The following is a 21,887-nucleotide window of genomic DNA, read 5'->3' on the forward strand; positions in this document are numbered from 1 at the left end:
ACCTCATGTGCCTATTACTTGCGACTTCCTGCCAGATTCCAACCAGCAAAGTCAATGGGGAAGCCGGCAGGAAGTTGCAAGGACCAGGAGGCTCGCAAGCAGGCCAGTGGGTGGGTGAATGCTATGGAGTGTGGCGGGGGATGCTGTGGTGCTGCACAAATGTCGGCAGGCATGGGAAGCTGGCAGGGAAGGTCACAAATGGTGATCACGTGACCCCACACCGTCATAGGTGTGAGCCAATTTCCAAGCTCCTGAATCTCAGTCATGTGACCACGGAGGTGCTGCGATGGTCAGAACTTTGAGAATCAGTCATAAGTACCACTTGTTCAGCACTGTCACAATTTTGAAAGGCCGCTGAATGAGTGGTCATCAACCAAGGACTATCTGTAATAATCTACATTTAGTTATTGAGACAGATTTGGTGTAGTGGTTAAGGTACTGGGCTAGAAACCAGGAGACCATGAGTTCTAGTCCTGACTTAGGCTGGAAGCCAGCGGGGGGGCCTTAGGTCAGTCACTCTCTCTCACCCCTAGGAACAAGGAAGGGCAAACCAGTTCTGAAAATCTTGCCAAGAAAACTGCAGGGACTAGTCCAGGCAGTTGCCAGGAGTCAACAACAACTTAAAGGCACCCCCTCTCAAAAACAGATTATTAGAGAAAAGAAGAGTCTTTCAGATTGAATGCAGGTCAATGAGAGTCAACTCAAACTCTAACGTTTAAGCAACATTATTCCATTGTGTGCCAGATTCTAGCTTGTAGCAAGCAGACTGTTCATCAAGCAGCAACTATTCAGCACACTTTGAGTTTTACTCACACCTGTTAAAGACACATATCTCTAAGGATCTGCAATTACTCCAAGTTCAATACTAAAGCTTGGCAAACAGGATGTATAATGCAGCTCTTCAAATTCATTATAAAGCTGCAACAGAATCCACATGACATATTTACTGTAGGTTTATGAAAGCCTGTCTAAACTGGAGCAGAACTTACTCTGCTTAATAGTACTAGTACTGTATGGGTGCATTCAAGAGTTCCTAGTCATCCAGGGCCCAGCAACAGCAAACACAACAATCCTGCATTTAGTAACTTGGCACTGGGCATGAGCAGAGGCCACTAAATCAACACTGTCTGTATATTCATTAAGGCTACCTTATAAATAAGGAGATGACACAGAAAGAATAGAAAATAAACCTCTACAGAATAGAGATATAGATGTATTCAATATATTTAACATTCAAAGGAGTTATAGGAAAGCCAGCAACTTATTTTTTTCAGAACTTATTTACGGAGATGGGCGTAGAGAGAATTATTTCAGAGGCTTTTCATTCAAAGAGCTTTTATTCCCAATCTATTACCACAGTTTCCAAAGGCAGGCAAAGCCAGGACACTGTCGCCACATACTAGGGTCATACTGCTTGCAAAGAAATAATCAGTGAATTCCTCCTCCCCAGTAGATCAACGTATGAAAGTAAGTGCGTGCTCTCTTCCGGAAAAGGGTCCACAAGGTGGCATACGTGATCGCATAAAAAAGTCAGAACAACGTTAGCGACAGCTTAAAGTGTACAGAAGCGGGGACTCTGCTGATGGTTTGGGTGACTGGAGAGGCTTAGAGAATACAATTATTTAGGCTGCTTGTTTCGCTCCCTGGTTTCTCCTCCTTATTCCTTCAGCTACTCCTCCATGCCACTCATGAACTGTCCACATATTAAGATCATTCCTCCTTCCGTTGTCAGCAGGATTAATGCGGAGCAGATAAGCAGGCCCATTTCTCCTTGTCTCAGACTGCTGGAAGAGCAGGTAAGCCATCTTGGGCAGACTTTCTATCACAACTTCATATTAAGCTAGGCTGCCGGCCACTCTCCTGCCCTTTCACTGGTTGTATTTATCATCCTCCTATTTTTTTTATCCTAACCCTAACCATAGTCTCTTCTGCTCTTTCGCCAAAACATCCATTTTCACTCCATCTCTACTTCTAAGTCGCAAGAAGAAAGCCACCTCCTCATAAACTTCACTGTAGTTTTTTTATCTCAACCTGTGGACAGGCCGTGATACGGTTTGCGCACTCGTGCAGTCAAGTGCGCCCGTCGGCATCTGTATGTAAGACGGAAATTGAGCTTACTTCCATTCCTCTGGTGCGTGTCCTAGTTCGAATCTCTCTCTCACGTTGGAGACGCCCATATCTGGATGCAGCCAACGAACTTCCTCTGACTGGAGGTGGCTAAGCCGCAGACCGTAACAGGCCACGTTTTTTACTTTGTGACAATCCACTATCTTCTGAATTATGCCCTAAAGGTGGGAGGGAGAATAGTGGAAACATTTAGTTTCACAGAAAATGTGTTTTACAGTTTTTTCCTGAATACCTTTGAAAATGCATATTTTGGCATCAAAGGAAGTAATGTAGCAGAATAAATGCTTTGTGCAAGCTGAGTCTGAATAAGACTGTTCAATAACAATGAAGCGTTCATTGTAAACATTCATACAAGACCTTGCCTAAAACCCAGCCAATGGATGTTACATGTTTACATACTGCACTGCAAGATGCCTGAAATTCCAGTTCCTCGTCCAATATCAAATGTTCTTCTACTTTTGCAAGGGAACGAAAGGTATCAAGAAAAGGAAGTGTACGCACAGGCCGGAACAGTGTCACTGCATAATTGTCACCTGAGAGCCTCTGGTGGCCTTCAGGGGCCCTGCCCCCCAAGCGGCAGGTTGTGAGACCCTGTTCTTCAAGTTGGGTTCCCAAGAACAGCTGGGAGCGCTGCTGCTGTACCAGCCTCCCTACCGAGTAGCAACCTCCCTGCCTGAGAGGCTGGAGGATATCTCAGGGCTGGCAGTGACGTTCCCCAGGCTTATGGTTCTGGGGGACTTCAGCCTGCCATCCCTGTGGTGTGCCTCAGGAGCAGTTCAGGAGTTCATGGCTACCATGGCAGCCATGGGCCTGTCCCAGATTATTCGGGCCCCCACTCGAGACAGGGGCCTCACTCCGGACCTGGTTTTCTTGTCGGAGCAGCGGCAATGTGATCTGCGGGAGAGTTGATGTCATGAGCACTGATGGCGAGCAGGAGGGGGCCCCGATCCAGGGGGGAAAACACATGCGTAGTACTGAGGAGTTGAGCAGCCATCCAAAGAGACACAGATCAGACCCGCCTTAACCTTTGGGGTTTATCTGTCTGGGTTTTATCCCACGCTTCTTCAGTTTGTTAGGATTTTCTGTCTAATGTAGCAGTAATAAAACACTAGAGACCTATTCCTCGTCCCAGCATGGTTCCTGACTGTTAGGACAATTACAGCTGTCCCCATTGTCATGGTCAGACCACACCCTGGTGGCCATGAGATTCTCCTGTGCCGCCCCCCTCCGCAGGGAGGCGGGACCCATTCGATTGGTCCAGCCCCGGCGACTGATGGACCTGGCTGGGTTCAGAAGAAGCCGGGGGTTATACCCAAGGATCTCCTGCACAGTCCAGCGGAAGCCTTGGCTGCTTCCTGCAACAGGGAGGCGGCCAGGCCTTGGACAGGATCGCACCCGTGCAACCTCTCTTGCCCCATCAAACCTGGCACTCCCCGTGGTTTACGGAGGAGCTGCGGGTTCTGAAGAGGACCAAGAGATGCCTAGAGCGCCCCTGGAGGAAGACAAGGACCGAATCTGACTGAACACAAGCTAGAGCTGCGATTAAGGCCTACCTTGTAGTGGTAAGAATGGCAAAATGTCAGTATTTCTCCACTCTTATTGCATCTGCAGAATGCCGCCCGATCCCTACTGGGGAAGGTGGGTCCAGTAACCCACCTACAGGGCCATGCAGAGAAGTTTTTCAAGTATCTGGAGGATAAAATCGCTCAGATTCGTAACAAGCTGGATGCCAAGCATGGGGCATGGCCTGTGAAGATGCCCGGGGAACATACTTACCTGGTTATCTGAGAAAAGTTTGATGCTGCTGGGCCCGAGGAAGTAGACAGGGTCCTCTGGACTGAAAATGCCACCACCTGCTAACTAGATCCATTCCCCTCCTGGCTGATGAAAGCAGCTCGGGAGGTGACATGTGGGTGGGTCCAGGCAATGGTGAATTCACCCTTGAGGGAGTATTCCTGGCTGCCTTTAAAGAGGCGTCGGTACACCCCCTCCTCAAGAAACCATCACTGGATCCCACAGTACTGGACAAATTTCTTCCAGTCTCCCACCTTCCCTTTTTAGGGAAGGTGGTTGAGAAAGTGGTGGCGCTGCAGCTCCAGAGGATCCTGGATGAAACAGATTATCTGGCCCCTTTTCAGTCGGGTTTTAGGCCCGGATATGGGACAGAAATAGCATTGGTCGCACTTTTGAATGATCTTTAGTGGGAGCGGCATGGGGGCAGTGCATCCATCCTTGCCCTTCTTGACCTCTCAGTGGCTTTCAATACCATCGACCATGGTATCCTTTTGGGTCGGATCAGGGAGCTGGGGGTGGGTGGCGCAGTTTTGAGCTGGTTCACCTCCTTCCTCCAGGGTTGGTCCCAATCGGTGTGGATAGGAGTGAGAGATCCGGCCCGCAACCTCTCCTTTGCAGGGTGCCGCGGGGTTCAGTACTCTCTCCACTCCTCTTTAACATCTACATGAAACTGCTGGGTGAGATCATCCGTCACCATGGGATGAGCTATCGTCAATATGCTGATGATACCCAATTATACATCTCCATCCTGGGTGACTTACGTGAAGCTGTGACCACCCTCTTTCGGTGCCTGGAGGCTGTAGGGGTCTGGATAGGGAAGACGGAGTAGCTGTGGGTTGGGGGCTCCTCAGCATCCAGGCATTTACCATCTTTGGTTCTGGATGGGGTTGCACTGCCCCAGAAAGACCCAGTACGGAACCTGGGGGTTCTCCTGGACTCACAACTCCTGCTTGAAGAGCAGGTGGCAGCTGTGGCCAGGAAAGCCTTTGCCCAACTTCGTGTTGTGTGCCAGCTACGCCCCTTCCTGGATCAGGAGGCCCTCCAGTCAGTCACTCATGCCCTAGTTATCTCCCATATAGACTACTGCAGTGTGCTCTATGTGGGGCTACCCTTGAAGAGCACCTGGAAGCTACAGCTGGTTCAGAATGTGGCCTAGTGAGCAGTTTTAGGAGCCCCAAGGATCCTTTGCTGCACAAACTGCATTGGGTGCCAGTTTGCTTCCGGGTCCAATTCAAGGTTTTGGTTATCACCTTTAAAGACCTACATGGCATGGGGCCAGGTTACCTGAGTGACCGCCTCACCCCGATTGCATCGACCTGTGCCACCCTGTCAGCAGAGATGGCATGCTACAGACCCTGTCCATGAGAGATTGTCAGTTCGCAGGCTCCGGGAGGAGGGCCTTCTATGCTGTGGCCCCCGCCCTGTGGAACATATTATCCCCGGAGGTGAGGCAGGCCCCCACTCTCCCAACCTTCTGAAAGGGAGTGAAAACCTGGCTTTGCCACCTCGCTTGGGGTGGGAGGAGGGATAGCCAATCACGGAGGTGGTTGGCGCCGTGATGTGGCTCTGAGGAATTTATATTGTATATAAATTTTAAATATTTTTCTGTATTTTATATTTCATATTTATATTTTTATGTATTTATTTTTATCTTTTTAATCTCTTGTTATTTTAACTAAATTGTAAACCGCCCAGAGTCGCTTGCAAGATGGGCAGTGTAGAACCATGAGAAATACATACATACATACATACATACATACATACATACATACATACATACTATATAAGTAATACTGTGTAATTAACTCAAACCATTGTGCATTTAACTCCAATAACTGTGTATTTAACTCAAGTTTTGCTACAATAGGCTTCGTTCTTAACCACGGGTCATCTGTAAACCAGGTGTTCTTAACCCAGGGACTACGTCAGATAGTCCTCTACTTACGAACTTTCGCCGATACAAAAGTAGCAAATACAGATAACATAATTTTACAAAAACTAGACGCCCATTTGAAAGATTAATAGCATATTAACACCACCTTCCTTTGCAAATTTCCTCCCTCACCCAGTGCCCACTACATAAGCTAGATTTTTGTTCCAATTCACACCTGAAGGGCACCAGGGAGAGAATGCTGTTGTATAGCACTGCAAACATACTTCTAGATGTGTTTTCCTTCAGATGAATTAATGAACTATTTTACACTGTGAGATAAAGATCAACTGGAATAGAGAACATTTCTTGCATCTGGGAGCTTTTCTTCTTTCTTTTTTTCAAGGGGATCTGGTTGATAGTTTCAGCCACTCAGATTAAAAATGCTGAGAACTTGTATCACAGTTCTGATAACTTCATTTAACTTTATGTTTAAATAATAAAATTGAGAAGGGAAGAATTTTCCCCTTAAAAATCCAACTTATATCTATCTCAAAACAAAAATATTGCATGTGGTACCTCCCCAAAAATAGAGGGGTGGCGTGAAAATTGAGCACCATCATCAGATAGATCCCTTAAATTGACATACACAGAATTTGTCTTCTCATGGGAAAATTGTTGGAAATTAAAGCTTTACATAAACTTACTCAACCGCCCAGAGTCCCCTTTTCGGGAGAGATGGGCAGTGATAGAAATCTGAAAAATAAATGAATAGCAATATACTGAGTAACGATTTTCAAGTAAACACTCAGCATCAGTTCCTATACTTGTTACTGACCAGCAGGAGGTACTATGCAACCAGTTTCGTCCCTACTGGGACTCATCAGGCACAGGAAGACTTCATATGCTCAAACCTCTTTAGTAGCAATTACAGCATCTGTTAAACTATGTTGTGGGGGGTGGGGGTCGGGGGGAGAGAGATCTTGAAGCTTCTGCTGTGAGGCATCCAGACACAAGAAGCCTCTCGCTCTCAAGAGCGAGAGTCTATCACGAAGGAAAAACCAGTATAGCACTCAACATCTGTGTTACTCAGCCACACGTTACTTGTCGCGCCCTATGAGAATCGCTTTCATATAACAATCTCTAAACGTTTTAAACCATGAAATCAACTCACCCAAACATCCGTGGCATCCCCATGACGGATAATACTGGCCCACGTTGTCGGTTCACTGTTACTTTCAAAATAATGGAAAACCTTCAGGACCCGTTCCATTGTCCCTGGAGAACGTTCCACCCCAGAACTGAGGTGTGACTTCGTGTTTGCGCTTGGCGTATGATTCAAGTTTGGGTCTAGATAAGCTGCTGCCATACTTTTGCTAGATGCTAGGTATCTGTCATATTCTGAAATGGGAACAGAACAAAACAAAACTCTCAGTCTCAGAAATCTTCAGAGCCATCTTAACTGAAGCATACAGATATATTCTATAATAAATCAGCATTTCCAAAGATTAGTTTCTATTCCTAAAGAAAAATACCATTTTTAAATTAAGCAGTAAATTTCATCACATCCATACTGAAGTTCGTATTTCACTATTGCACAACAACTTCCAGTCACTGTCAGACATTGTTAGGGCTGGGATGCACAGATTTTAATTGCACGGTTTTAAAAGGCAAAGCATTCTGTTGGTCAGGATATCTGGCTCTAGCAAGAATGGTCCGGAAAAGAAATCGAAGTAGAAATTACTATTAAAATAAATCTTGCTACCAACACTAGGAATCTAGCAGTATGCAGCATAAAAACTTACTACTGGTTGTATAATTATCTAAAAGTAGGTTATATTGAATATCTTGTGCGCCTACTTCAAAACGAGCTTACATAAAACATGCATATCTAGTTTTTAACAGTAAGTCAAACCAAATGAATAAATATACTTCCTTGATTTTAAGAGTCATTCTAAACAGTGCAATTCTAAAGCTACATCTAATGCAGGCAGCTGTTAAGCAGTTCACACTTCTAAAATTAATTTCAGCAGTTAATAGCTCCAGTGGTCAGACACCATAATGTGACGACTAGCTGAGGGCATGCGACTGCAGTTCTTGCAGTTGGGCAGGGGAGATTATCCTTTACTTAAAAAAAGGTATGTTAACCCTAACTGAAAATTCAGCAGCGCAAAAGGAGTTTGGGGGATCCGGCCCTACCGTACATCTCTGCTTTTACATGGAAGTTACATCAAAGCCAGTAGGGGTCGAGATAACAGTTTCCACAGGGTTTCCACTGAGGCTCCCTACTAGTAGTTTCCAAAGTAATTTCCAAATGCAATAGTGGAGAACTTAAAGGAAAACTTTGAAGAAAGGGGGCAGAGGGTGGGAGAACTGCAAAGCTGCCAGAGCCTAATTAATACTGCTTTAACTGTCAGTATATTGGTATCACCTTCATCATTTTTACATAATGCCTTAAGCTCAATTCTTGATGGGTCGCTAGTGAGCCATTTCAATCCTTTTCTGCAAGGAAAATTCAAGCCTTAGGAAAGTAGCCTCATCTGACTGAAAGTTAAGAAGAAAATGGAATTTGCTTCCCAGGCTGGAGGTTGTCTGTCTGTCTGTCTGTCTGTCTGTCTGTCTGTCTGTCTATCTTCATATAATGTGAAAATTCAGGGGGAAAAGGCAGCATCAGGCAAAACTCCTTGTGGGTCAGGAGTCTAACTCAAACATTCTTGAAGAAGCTCTGTGTGCTTTTGCTTCTGCGCTGCTTAACAACCGACTGAGAGACCACCAGTCTTCTCTACTCTTCTCCAAAATGAAGGTGGTCCTGTAATCATTATCTTGAGTTTGCAAAAGAAGCTGCAGTGGAGTACAGAAATAAACCTTAGAAATAATAAAGCACTTTGCATTTTTTTTTCCTGGCAACTAACTCAATTCTCTTTGAAGGCATACCAGAACTGGTTTTTTCCCCTTCCTATGAGCATTTCTGTTAAAATCAGGATCAAAGGCAAAATGCTTCAGAGACTATAAAGGTCCAAGATCCTTATTGCTTCTGTCATTGTTCCCATAGTCACCTTTACTGCAGTTAAGGGCTAGATAAGTTGCAATAATCCTGCCAAAAAGCTAAAGCCAAAGTAATACAGCAGCTTAACAGCCTACATAGGATTGTCCAGGATCACATATTACAGCCTTCAGGAAATGTGAAAATAGTAACCCTAAAACCCAGAGTATCCCGAGGAATGGAAGGTAATTATCATTACTATATAGGTCTAATTTGGGTCAACTCTTAATTGTTCTCATTTGCACCATTTCAAGCATGATTATTAATACAAGATATAGTAAAACCTGATCTTACTGAAATGTAGCTTTGCCTCCTGAACTGTTTTCATAAATCATATCTGGGGTTAAATGCATTTGTTGAAATGCAGTGAACTGCTATCACTTGCTTCAGTCATAAACCTAGAAGCATTTGAAGTCTGCCTTTGTTTCCTTGCTCAGTGTACTGTTGTAATATAAGATTTCAAAGCTGTAGGTATTTTTAGTTAGGAAGTCAAATTTGGGGGGTGCAAGTCCAATGACTATAGGGCATCGAGGACTAGTCTGGGGGAGGAGGGAGAGAGCGTGAAATCACTGCTTTACCTAGAAACTCCAAGAGATGAAGCTGTCCAAATGATGTACACAACCTACCTTCCCTTAAGCTCTCAGATCACAGAGATGTAGATGCTACATTACGTTGTGCCCTCATGCACCGATTTTATGTGACTTTTGGGGGTGGGGGTGGAATTTCTCCATTTTTTACAGGATGTGACCTGTGTGGTGTTTTCAGTTATACTGACTACCATAAGGCAGTACATGACCAGTTTCATCTATACACTACTAAAACTCTCCTGTCTGATTGTTTGTAATCGTTGGGCAGAATGGTGCAACATAGGGCAACAATTTTTGAACCAAGGTACCTCAAATGGGCTGTTACAGAATGGTCCAAAATCTGGGACCATTACTCCTGTGGGACTGAAATTTGACAAAGTCATGTCTGCTTTAGCACCACTGTGCTGCTGTGCCACCGCAGTCAGCCACACTGCCACTGTCACATGATCATAATTTCCAACACTCCCTGCCAGCTTCCCACAAGGAAAGTCAATGGGGAAGCCAGCAGGAAGTCAGAAGTCACCCCCACTACTTCTTTGCCCTTGGTCCTTCTGTTTCTCTGTTTAGGTAAGGAAATATCTCTGAAACAGTGACCCAGAGGTTGTCTAGTCCTTATTAGAAATAATCAGGCATACATAGCCAGATGTTATTCTGTAAGATTCAAACCCTCTGTGGGGGGTTATCTACACCCTCTACAGAATTTATCTTAACTTTCTACTGAGAGAGTTATCTATTTAGTCATCTCCAGTGTAAAGGTCTGTGAGTTCAATTCCCAGTAGAAAAAAAAAGTAGGTAGGGATTAAGCAGGGCTCCTAACAACAGAGGATTCATATAGGTTGAACACTGATAGTTCTAGTAGTTAACTAAATTAACCTAATTCCGTTTAATTTTTTTCTTCAGAGCTACTCAAATTGTTCCCTGAAGAGTTGTCCCCAATTTCTATTTTCAGGTTGTTCACACCCCCTTATTTACTTCTAATATCATTAACTGTTTCTTTGCCATCCCTCTATCCTTCAAGCTTTAAAATTCGTAATTTATTTGATCTATAATTCTTTGAAGCCCAAAATGCAAGTCACATCAAAGAAAATTTTGTAGAGACCTGTTTCTTCACTCCACCCTCACTGAAAAGGCTATTTGCATTTAGGAAGACAAGATCTCAAAACGAATACCACTCATGTCCTATTTGTGATCCACAACTGCAATTAGGAGAAATGTTCTATAGATGGGAATGCACTTTTTTCTTATTTTTCTTTAGCAACATCCAAAATTAAAATGCTTAAAGCTAGAATTTAGCAATTCATTAAGAAAAATCATTGTGTATGCCCCACGTGGTCTACTTGAGCTTTCAATTGTCAATTTTTATTCAACTGTATATTTATACACTATTTCTCTGTTACAAAGTACAACTGTTTTTAGAACAATCTAAACAAACTGGTAAAAATGTAGCCATGACTACTGTACAGTTTAATTATTTCAATGGGTTTATTCCAAGTATGACTACATTTAAATCCAATCCCCCTAAATAATTGAAACATTTATAAAATGGCCAAAAACAACAACAACAACAGAGTATGGCATGTCCTTTTTAGAAGCAATGTTTCCTATCCTATTTCATACCCTGGTCATCCATGTCCACTGCCTTTTCATATCTTCTCATGTAGGAATGATGATAACAGTACTAATAATAATAGGATAATTTACACATTTGCAGGGGCAATAAGTGGCTATAGTTAGACAGCAAGCAAACGGAGATGCAGAATAATTTCACAACTAAGGAAACTACCATTTGTGCCTACAGTATTTATTAAATTTATTTCCAAGTTACTTAATGAACTGCAGAAATAAATATTCAAGCCTGTTTTAAAGGGGCATCCTTATATATTAAATGAAAAGATCATAGTCCTTAAGGGTCTTATGAGCAGGGACTGTTACTACAGATTCCACAGTCTAAGGAGCTTCACCACAATCAAGGTTAAGGGAAAATTTTTTTAACAGCCTATAATTAATACGTAGAAGTAGAATATAAACCTTTGATTGCTGGAAGGAAAAGAGAGAGAACAGTAGGGGACAAATGTAGCTCTCTCATGCTGGATGCTCTGCACAATAGCAAACAGACTGTTAATGCAGGATAGCAATTATGCTTTTTTTTTTTAGTCAAAACACACATCAGACACTTTAAATAGAAACTTGTGCTTCAGTTTAACTTATTGCTAACCTTAGATCTTCACTGTAAATACAAATGCAAGTTGGGTCAGTAAGCTGCAGAAAAAGACACTCTGATCTTATGCAAAAAGATTATGCCAAGAAATTGCTACTGACACAAGTGTTCTAAATTAGCATGCCATACAAAGGGAGGGCAGGGGGGAATGAAAGAGAGAGAGTGTGCGTGTGTAAATTATGAAACGGTTCTCAGATTTTAAGGGACATGTCCAGGTTCAAATAATACGGCCAACCACAATTTGGCTCTCTAAGGCAAGCACATACTAAGTGGAAGCTTCCCAGAGGCTTGAACAACAAAGCTAGAAATTAAATCTTCACTGTAATTCAAGAACGATAACTGAGCAGCACAGGGCTGATTCAGAACTTGTATCTCCTCCTAATTCAAATCCTCCACCCTCTTTTCCAGCATCTTCCCCTCGGTAACAAAATCCTTACCTTACGCTCATCCATTTTCTTGTTATTGGTCACTGCATGTTTACATTCTCTACATTCCTGCTTATATAAGAAGCCACTAATGGAATCCTGAAAGTTTTTCTGGATTGGGTTAAATTGCAACAGTGTGTACAAATGATCCCAAAAAACGAAAGAGGAAACTGCTGTTGGTAAGGGAAGCTAAGTGCACATTAGCCCAAGGCAGAAGCCAGACTTTACCCAGGTTTTGGTAGTGACGTATGCACTGGACTGGTATCTCTGACTTTTAAGTAAATATTGCACTCCATTTTATGTTTGGTACACGCATTCCGTTATCTATTAGTTGACATACAGTATTTTCCATAACCAAGAAATTCAATTTCACACTTAACCTCCACAACAAATTAACCATTTTGTACAAGTCGGAATGGATATCACCTACTGTATTAAAATATATTTGATGGTCACTGGCATCTGAAGTTCTTAACTAGTTGCATGCTAGGACTGACTCATACCTAAAATGGTAGGATGGCTGTTTCTGTGACCTTGTCTTATATTAGAAGGTTGCAGAAATCATACAAAGGCTATTTTAACCAGGAGGTAGGAAGAGCAGTGCCTCTTATTTGAAATGTACCCCATCTTTCTGCCAATTAACTGAAGTCCTAACAACAATACAATTAAATTGAAAACAAAAGATAGGTATAGACCAATTCAGCAGCAAAAACTGTATTTGTATTCCAAATGCCTGTCTGAATAAGAATGTCCTTCCCTCCCAGGAACAATTTATCCTTTGTTGTTGCCTGTAATCAGGCTCAAAGTAATTCTATTTAAGTAGTTTCTCAAATTAATACAGTAAAGCGTTATGCCAAGAATCCAATTGTGTTTTTATATTATACTGTATGCCCATATTCCCTTTTTCTTTGTTTTTATTTGTATTCCATATTTCCTCCAATATGAAGGCAACTTACAAATACAGTACTGCAAAATAAACAACAAGCAAAATAAAACAAATTATCCTTGTCTTCTTCTGTGTGATGTTGTACCTCAATTTAAACTTGACTTTTAATATTTACTATTCTGAGTCCAGGGCATAATTATGTAGCGCAGCCCTTAGGCTATGCACCACTATAAACATGAACACCACACACTGCACCACAATCAATTTCATGCCGGATCAGGACTATGCGGCCACCATCTATCACCAATGGTGACTACCAATCTTGCTTAAAAACAGGTCCTTGTCAAAAGCCTTCCTGGATGTATAACAAAGTGAAACATTCTTAAACACTTGTGAATATTCTTTCACATCTTTTTGTTGCACTTCAAAGTGCATAACTTATTTTTCACTGACTTTCTTTCTGCATTGTTCTCTTCCTACATTTTTTTCTTCACTATTTTGACGCTACAGGGTCAAATCACCTGAATTTACTTTCAACCACACACATATTTATTTTCCTAGAAAGCACTGGCCCCATCTTGATTATGCTAGGCATAATATTTAGTTGGGTGGCAAAAATCCAGAAAACCATTCAGTAGCAGCAAATATCTCTTTGCTCTTACCTAGTAGTTGTCTGGATTTTTCCATCCTGAATTCGACATGTCTAAGCTATACATTACATTTTTAATGGTTGGCCAAATAATCTTTTCAAAATATACTTTTTTCAAGAGATGTTTATGAACATCTTAGCAAATTTCAGGGCACCAAAGCAGGAAAGCCAATGGGGGTGAATGGCACAGCATGGTGCGAGTGCAGGAAGGCCGGGGGACTTGCCAGAGCGACTTGCAACCTTCTCTGCTGGCTTCTCTATTGACTTTGCTTATGGGAAGCCAGCAGGGAAGGTCGCAAATGGAGATCACGTGACCTTGGGATGCTGCAACTGTCGTAAGTGTGAGCCGGTTGACAAGAACCCGAATCACGATCATGTGGCCATGGAGGCACTGCAACGGCTGGAATTTCAAGGAGCAGTCTTAAGTACCACTCATTGAGCACTCTTGCAACTTTAAACGGTTGCTGAACAAGTGGTCAGTAAGTGAGGACACCTGTAGTCAGTTCTGCACATGGTAGAATACACACTTCTCATAATAATATAGATTGTTGCAATAGCGCTCACAGATTTAGTTTCTCTGGGTATCCAAACCTTGAAAGAAGAAACACAAAAATAATTCAGTTTCTCTGTTTGAAAACTGACAACCATTCTCACTGAGATAATCTACACATGTCTTTAGGATCACTTTGCAGTATACCAGGTTAGAGAAAAGGGAAAGGTAAAATGTTAATTTCTGATAAACATTACAGAGAAAAGAGTGAATGGTCCCAAAATTAGTTAATTTAGGATACATACATGCTGTGGACCAGGATGTGGACCATGTTCAAGCCCACTACTGTGTTTGAGTGGTTTTCTATGAATTGTCGTGGTTTTATCCTTGGCACAGTTGTCTTTAGTGATGTTTTAGATTGTTCATATTACCAGTTTTAACCTTGTAAGCTGTCCCGCATCTTGTGCAAAATTATAAATAGCAACAAAAAACAAAAAGTATTTCGAGAAGTTACTGCTGCACTTCTGAAAATAACTGTCATATCCCTATTTGAAAGATGTATTTGACAGAATCTGTGGATTGTGGAGAATCAGTGAAGTATATCCAGTGATTTTAAAAGAGCCAAGGAAGCAAAAATCCTGGGGAAAGATTCCATGAACACAAGCAGGTTTTAAACAGCATACAACTCATTCAAACAAGGTAGAAATGCATGGGAAAAGGTATGGCTCCTGCATTTAAGAAAAAATTCAGGAGCTAATTAATGAAAGAGACAATGAGCCAGTGCAGTGTAACATTCAGGTGTTGGGGGAGAAGCAGAAAGACCCAAGTTCTAGTCCATCCTTAGCCACAGAAGCATCCTGGTTCACTTTGGACCAATCTCTCCTTCTCAGCCTGACCTCACAGGGCTGAAAGGAAAAATAGGAGGATGCAGCACTACGCATGCCACTTTGACTTTGTGAAATAAAGATGGCATGTATATAAAATAAATTCAATAATGACATAACCATGTTGATGCCAGTATCATGTCCATCAATTTGTGTCCATGCAGAGTGCATTTACTTACATATATTTATATACTGTACTATACACACACACACACAGAGTATCTATTTCTATATTGTACTTTTATTGTATATTTATTGTTTATTGATTATTGTTGTAACCCGCCCAGAGTCCCTCTGGTGGGAGGAGATGGATGGTGACAAATTTGATAAATAAATAAATAAAAATAAATAACCAAGAAAATTATTTTGAGGTTTATTAATGCTCACTGTTAATTGGGATGAGCAACAGATATAAATATCTTTTTCAAAGACATCACAGATAGTCACCTGTTCTAGGGAAGCATTTGCATGATTTTTTATTAAATACAGGATTTTTTCTTTCACTGTACATATGCATGCCCCTTGTTTTTATCAATGTACATTCAATTTAAATGTCATCTAACTTTAATGAGATCTTACAACAATCACTGTAGAAATTATCTTTTTATAAGCAAATAATATAAAAATGAAAACCAGCTAACCAAATGCCACTCTAGTTACTCCTACCAATTAGATTAGCAAAAATGCCGAATAAACAGTAAAGAAGTAAAATTCTCATTCCATCCACGGCTGAACTCCTGATTAGTTGCTTCCTTACCTAATCAGACTACGAAGCCAGGATAGTTTGCCTTTTGTTTTGCCTTTTCTGATTCATTAGTCCTAACAGGGTCTAGATTTAAACATACCAAGAAGCTCTGCTTCCTCACTTTGTGGTTAGCCAGCCATGCTGGCTGGGGAATTCTGAGAGTTTGTTTGTTTGTTTATTTATTTTATTATTCAAATTTTGTCACTGCCCATCTCCCCCAAGAGAGTTGAAGTCCACAGATCTGAAAGTTGCCAGGGTTGAGAAACAGTGGTCTAGCCGGTTTCATTGACGGAAGCAGGGATGTTATTACCTGATCGTGTAACAAGCAACTTGAAGAAATCTTTCTCCTTACTCCTCTTCCATTTTTATTAAAGTTTCCTTACTATACAGCCGTATCTAAGGAGACAGGTCCTCAGGTCAAATTAACTTGCACAATAACTTCTAAGCAATTTTGTAACAGGAAAAAAAAATTTAAAACTCTGTAAGAGTTACTGAATGGAGTTTCTAAACTCTAGTAGTACAAATTTCACAAATATTAATCCAGCAAAGTACTAATTAATGTGCCTGCTATTCTGGGATCAAGAAAGTAAATATTCCTGATATGAACTTACCAAGCTTTACATTACCACTACTGAGCATGATACTTTAGTTCCAGGAAACCATTACTTATGCAGTAAGAAACTGTAACTAATCTCCAAAGGGAAACTTTAAAACGCACTGAGGAAGAGCATTTAATTTAGGTAATTCACTATCAAATGCAGCTATAACCTTAAATTAAGCATGCTTACATTCAGGAAAGTTTGAGTGATGCAAGTCCAAAGCCATGGACATTCTGTTCTGCTTTACTCTATGCCTCACAAGGTCCATTTAAACCTTTCAGCTAATAAAGCATCAAGTATGTTATCTTACTCTAACATACCTGAATGCAACTTGCATCTGCTATAGCCACTTTGTTACGGTATCACGAATACACCAAACTACCTAGTTAAATACTGCATTTCCCTAAATGCAAGCCAAGGGCATTGTAACTAAAATCAAGCCAGGAGCATGTTAATCATCATCATTAGCTTTCTTATTACTTTTTCAGGTCTAAGGATCGTGCAATAGATATGCAGTCACTGCACTCCAAGTTTAGCCCAAAGCTCTGTGGCAAAGGTTAAAAAGAAAGTCAAGGTGAAGCTGGTATCAAGAGATAAGAAGGGCAGCTTAAAATAGTGAGTTACAGGAATCATCTTGTGAGGTTATCACTGCATAGGTGGACATATCTATGCTATCCTTATCCAGGAATGCTACAGATAACACACAACCAAAGCAGGTCAAAGATTTTCCTTATCACTATGAGTAGTTATCACTATGGCTATTGCTTCTAACCACAGCTATGGTTTTCTGGTTCTATTACATGCCCATTCTTTCAAAGGAAGCAAGTTACTTCTTTCTGGCATCCAGGAATCACCTACCCACCCAGAGAACCTTCATTTTATTAGTTTGCAGACTTTTTTTATTATTATTTATTCACTTCTGGCTGGTCCTTGAATTCCAGGTGCTAGTCCAAAACTCTATTGTCCTTTCTTAATTAGGTAGGTAAAGGTAAAGGTTTCCCTTGACGTAAAGTCCAGTCGTATCCGACTCTAGGGGGCGGCGCTCATCTCCGTTTCTAAGCCATTAGAGCCGGCGTTGTCCGTAGACCCGTCCGTGGTCATGTGGCCGGCATGACAACACGGAACGCCGTTACCTTCCCGCTGAAGCGGTACCTATTGATCTACTCACATTTGCATGTTTTCGAACTGCTAGGTGAGCAGGAGCTGGGACTAGCAACGGGTGCTCACCCCGTTGCGCAGATTCGAACCGCTGACCTTCCGATCGGCAAGCTCAGCAGCGCAGCGGTTTAACCCGCAGCGCCACCGCGTCCCACTTTAATTAGGTACAACAGCATAATTGAGCTATGTATCATCAGCGCATTGATGACCACCTACCACAGACCTTCACATGATGATAGCATACACACAAAGGATAGAAAAAGTAGCAGTTTCACAGGAGCAGTACTTTGCAAATGTTGAGTTCCTTGGGTATAGTCTTTGCACAAGAAAACACCTGGTGACTAAAATGCCAGGGGTACAGATACAGGATGCAGATTTTACCTCAGTCTTTACTGGGTCACAAGAGGCCATCTGCCCTTGCAAGAGACAGCAGAGTAATGGCTTCCATACCAACCCTGATCTACTTAGGAAATGCCTATTAATTACGGGAAAATATGTAAGTGCTTACTTGTTTTTCCCAGAAGATTCCGAATACTTTTAATGGGGTCACTGTAAATTGTGCAAGACAGAATAAGGAGAAAATTGTAAGTCACAGAAATGGCAGTTTTCTAAATATACTTGAGCAGTAAAGTTGAACGTTTCTGAACAATTTATTTAACTATATTTAAACCTTTTAAGTATATGTATATATAATTACTTACAATTCACTGCTCTCCCACACAACCTACACAGGTATAAATATATCTAAGTGCAAGCCATGATGTTTGTTAAAAGTGAAAAAAAAATGATGGAAGCACTATAATGCATTTAATCTTCAGGATGCACGCTCAGTGAAGAAAATATTTGTTCAAATCACTTCTATTCTGTCTTCCAATATTAAATTAAAAACACAAGATAGCCATGCATTTTACAATGCCTTTTCAGTTCCTAAGGCAGTAGCAGTTAAGTAGCAAGATAATAAAAGCAACAGCATTGGAGCACCACAAGGTCAATTAAAAAACAAATTGAGTAAAACAATTATGTCTATGTTAAAATCTCAAGAAAGCATAATTGCCTATGTACTTACATACTCATCATGTTATGCCCTTTCAGGACAAGTAACATTATGCAAAGTACAGAAAAGCAATAAGAAATAATATACCAAAAAGACATTAAATAAGAAAACGAAATATAGCTAAATCTAGTTTACACTGATAGCATTTGCTGTCCCTCTCTCTAGTTTCTAAACTTGTTCCAACACTTCCACCCACTGCTTCATAATCTGCTTTTTGTTCTTCCAATTTCTCATCTTCCTTTTTTGAGGATCTCATAAACTCCATCCAACAACAACTTTTGTGGTCTTTCCCATCCTCTTGAACCTCAATCCTTTCCCTTGAATCTTCCTTAATAATTTGTTTTGCAATTTGATGCTCGCTCATACTGTCTATATGATCAATGTGCTTCTTTTGTAGTGGCCATTACTTTTACATACAATCCACATTCGTTCAGCACTTAGCCATTCTTGACCCTATCTAATATTCTTTTATCACATACATAAAATAAACCCATTTCCATCATATTCAATTTACATTTGTTTTACCCAACTTTCACTTTCACATAAACACGTTGGACAGAAACATGTCTGTCTACTTCTTTCAAAATTCAATCCCTGAAACAGAGTGTGCAGTGTCCACTACCACTCTACCAAAAATTACATGTAAAATTTCTCCACCCACTTTTTCATTTTCAGTAAACATTGTCAAAGTACACAAATTCATTACATGCTATACTTTTTCAACATTTACAGCATGCATAGCTTGCAACCATTCATTTCATTTTCCTTGACACAGTACCTACTTTGGACTATGCTACATTAAATTTCAATCCATATTCCTTACTGAATCATAACATTTACCTAACATTTCTTGCAAATTATTTGAGTGTTCAGCCAACATGTTATGGAGATTGCTGGTGAAGAAGAGGGGGGCCCTCCCCAGGGGGAAAAGCACACACAAAGTACTGAATCTCTTTGCCTCCCAATCAAGAGGTCCAGAAAAGAACCGCCTTAGCTTTCTGGTTTTTTCTCCCAGTAGAGTTTGCTAGTGCCTTTCAGTTTAGCAGGATGTTGCATTGTAGAGTAGAACAATAAACACTAGAGCTAAATCTTCTGGTCTCGGCATGGTTCTTTGCTCTATATCCTGACACAACAACACAGCATCATCTGCGTTCAAAAATACACATGCCTTCACATCTCCAACCACACACCTCTAACATCACTATTAATATATTAAACATTTATCCACACAGTAAACAAATTAAACAATCACTACACAAGCAAACCAAATCCATGTTTTAGCATTTCTCCAGTTAGATCCTCTACAACTTTTTCAACCTTCTCACAGTTCCTTTTCAGTCATTTTTCTTGGCATGAACATTTATGAACACTTCTTTCAACATATCAGTTTCATTCCTATACAAATCTCTAAAAACTCTTTCTGGCATTCCCTCACTTCAATTTCATCCTACATATCTACCTGCAATATACTTCAAGATAAACAGTGAGGTTCAAATATATGAATTAACTTACAATCCTCCAGAAGAAACTGTAATTTTGATTATCTTTGAAACTGTTCTGTTCAGACTATGAGGCGGCCAAACAGATTATCAGACTCTTTACTTAAAACAACTATTTACAACAGTAAGCTCCCAATGAATAAATAAGGCAAAGCAATTCCAATCAAGACCACCCAGACAATGATGGATGAACAGGCAAGGCTGCAGGATCAGACTGTGGCAGAACAGCAAGGCAGAATTCAGCTAACTCGCTGATTGAAGCTGTCAGACTTGGTGAAGCTAGAGTGCATGGCAAGGCAGAAGCTGGAGGCAAGGTTCTCTGGACTGGCATGCAGATAGGACCGGGCAGACACGTGGAGGCTAGGCAAGCCTGGACTGGAACCTCTGGGCAAGGCTTGGCTCTGGAGGCTAAGCTGGGCTGGACTGGAGAGTCTAGGCAAAGCTGAGATCTGGAAACAAGGCTGGACTGGAGTGGAGAGTCTAGGCAAGGCTTGTATCTAGGAGCACACCTGGATCACACTAGAGCGATGCAACAAGGCTTGGAGCTGGATGCAAGACTGTGCTCAACAGGAATGGTGGAGAGAGGTTTCATCAGGCCAACCCGAGCAGAAGGCTGTTCCGCGAAGGCAGAAGGCACTGGTTCCACACTGGCTACAGGCAAGGCTTCCGATGCCCACTCTTCCGCAGGTGCTGTGAGCTCAAAGGATCGGTTGTCTTCGGCAGCTTGCTCTTGGCGTGCCTGTCCTTTTAATCGCTCCTTTTTGCGCTGTGTTCCTTTAGCAGCCAATCGGGCTTCTTTCTCTTTCGCGCACTTCTCTGCTCTCGAGCACTGATTGGAGGCTTCAAATCTCCCTCCGGAGTTTGTCCAATCAGTGTCTGCAATTTCTCCCGCTCTGCTAAGTCACTTCCTGGTTTAAATTCTCCAAGTCCCTCCTGATAAGTTTCGTTTTCAGAGTCAGAAGCAGGCTCAAACCTCACAGAAATAATCCTTTTTAACCAAATGATTCTATGAAACTAAAGACAAATGAATTGAGTTCAGGTAGACCAAATACAAAGAAGTACTCACTACCTCATCAAGAAGGTATGAGCAGCCTGACAGTAATATTTATTTTGATCACATTAATTCCACCAATACAAGCTGTATATGCATTCCAGATGGATTGATGGGTTGTTTGATAAAAAGATTACATTAAAAAGTGCACTTTTGCTTTGTAAAATTATACTGTTTTACTGTGTAAAAAGAGAAGCTGATGCACAAATGTAGGGGAGAAGAGCACCAAAATACAAAAGTAACCAACACTTGTAATTTTAAATGTATTTTAAAACAAATTATAAAGAGAACATAATTGCGGGGAAAGCATTGTTTTTATATAGAATACAATTCAATTTCATCTCTTTTTTAAACTTTTATTATAAATGAACACAATATTGCTTTTTAAAGTTGTTTTGTTTCTAACAATTCTAAAACAACTTTCTCTTTCCAAAAGGGTTTCAGGAGACTTTCAGAGATATTATTTCATGCCAAAGATCCTTCCCATATCCACCTCCATTTTGCTCAATAGCTAGCCATACTCAAAGTTCTACTCAGGATTCTGTAATATTTTATTCTAATAAAAATACTGTTATATACTGGATTATGGTATGCCTCAAATGCCCTTTCTCAAAGCACCCAAATCATTACCATAAACTTCAAAACTACCATGCCTATTTTTTAAATTTCCAAATTTCAAATGTGAAATTTCCAAATTTCTTATGAACAGATTCCCCCAAACCTGTTTTATTACACAGGGAGCATCAAAACTATGTTACGATGACCTTGCTTGTCTAGGTAAAGGTAAAGGTTTCCCTCGACGTAAAGT

At 41.1% G+C, this 21,887-nt stretch overlaps 1 protein-coding gene across 3 annotated transcripts in view; it reads right to left on the minus strand.

Moving 5' to 3' along the window:
- PTK2 (protein tyrosine kinase 2) overlaps positions 1-21,887 on the minus strand; it is a 224,404-nt gene that overhangs the window by 110,136 nt on the left and 92,381 nt on the right. For 2 of the 3 annotated variants that reach the window (XM_063299713.1, XM_063299714.1), the window contains 2 exons: positions 6,966-7,192; positions 2,119-2,285 (listed from right to left, as the gene is read on the minus strand). In XM_063299713.1, coding sequence (XP_063155783.1) covers positions 2,119-2,285; positions 6,966-7,160 — 362 coding nt within the window. In that variant the 5' untranslated portion in view covers positions 7,161-7,192. Of the gene's footprint in view, positions 1-2,114; positions 2,286-6,965; positions 7,193-21,887 lie in introns of those variants that run through there. The other variant, XM_063299715.1, reaches the window with a different exon arrangement.

This window comes from Candoia aspera, chromosome 3 (assembly GCF_035149785.1).
Source record: "Candoia aspera isolate rCanAsp1 chromosome 3, rCanAsp1.hap2, whole genome shotgun sequence".
Classification (NCBI taxonomy): domain Eukaryota; kingdom Metazoa; phylum Chordata; class Lepidosauria; order Squamata; family Boidae; genus Candoia; species Candoia aspera.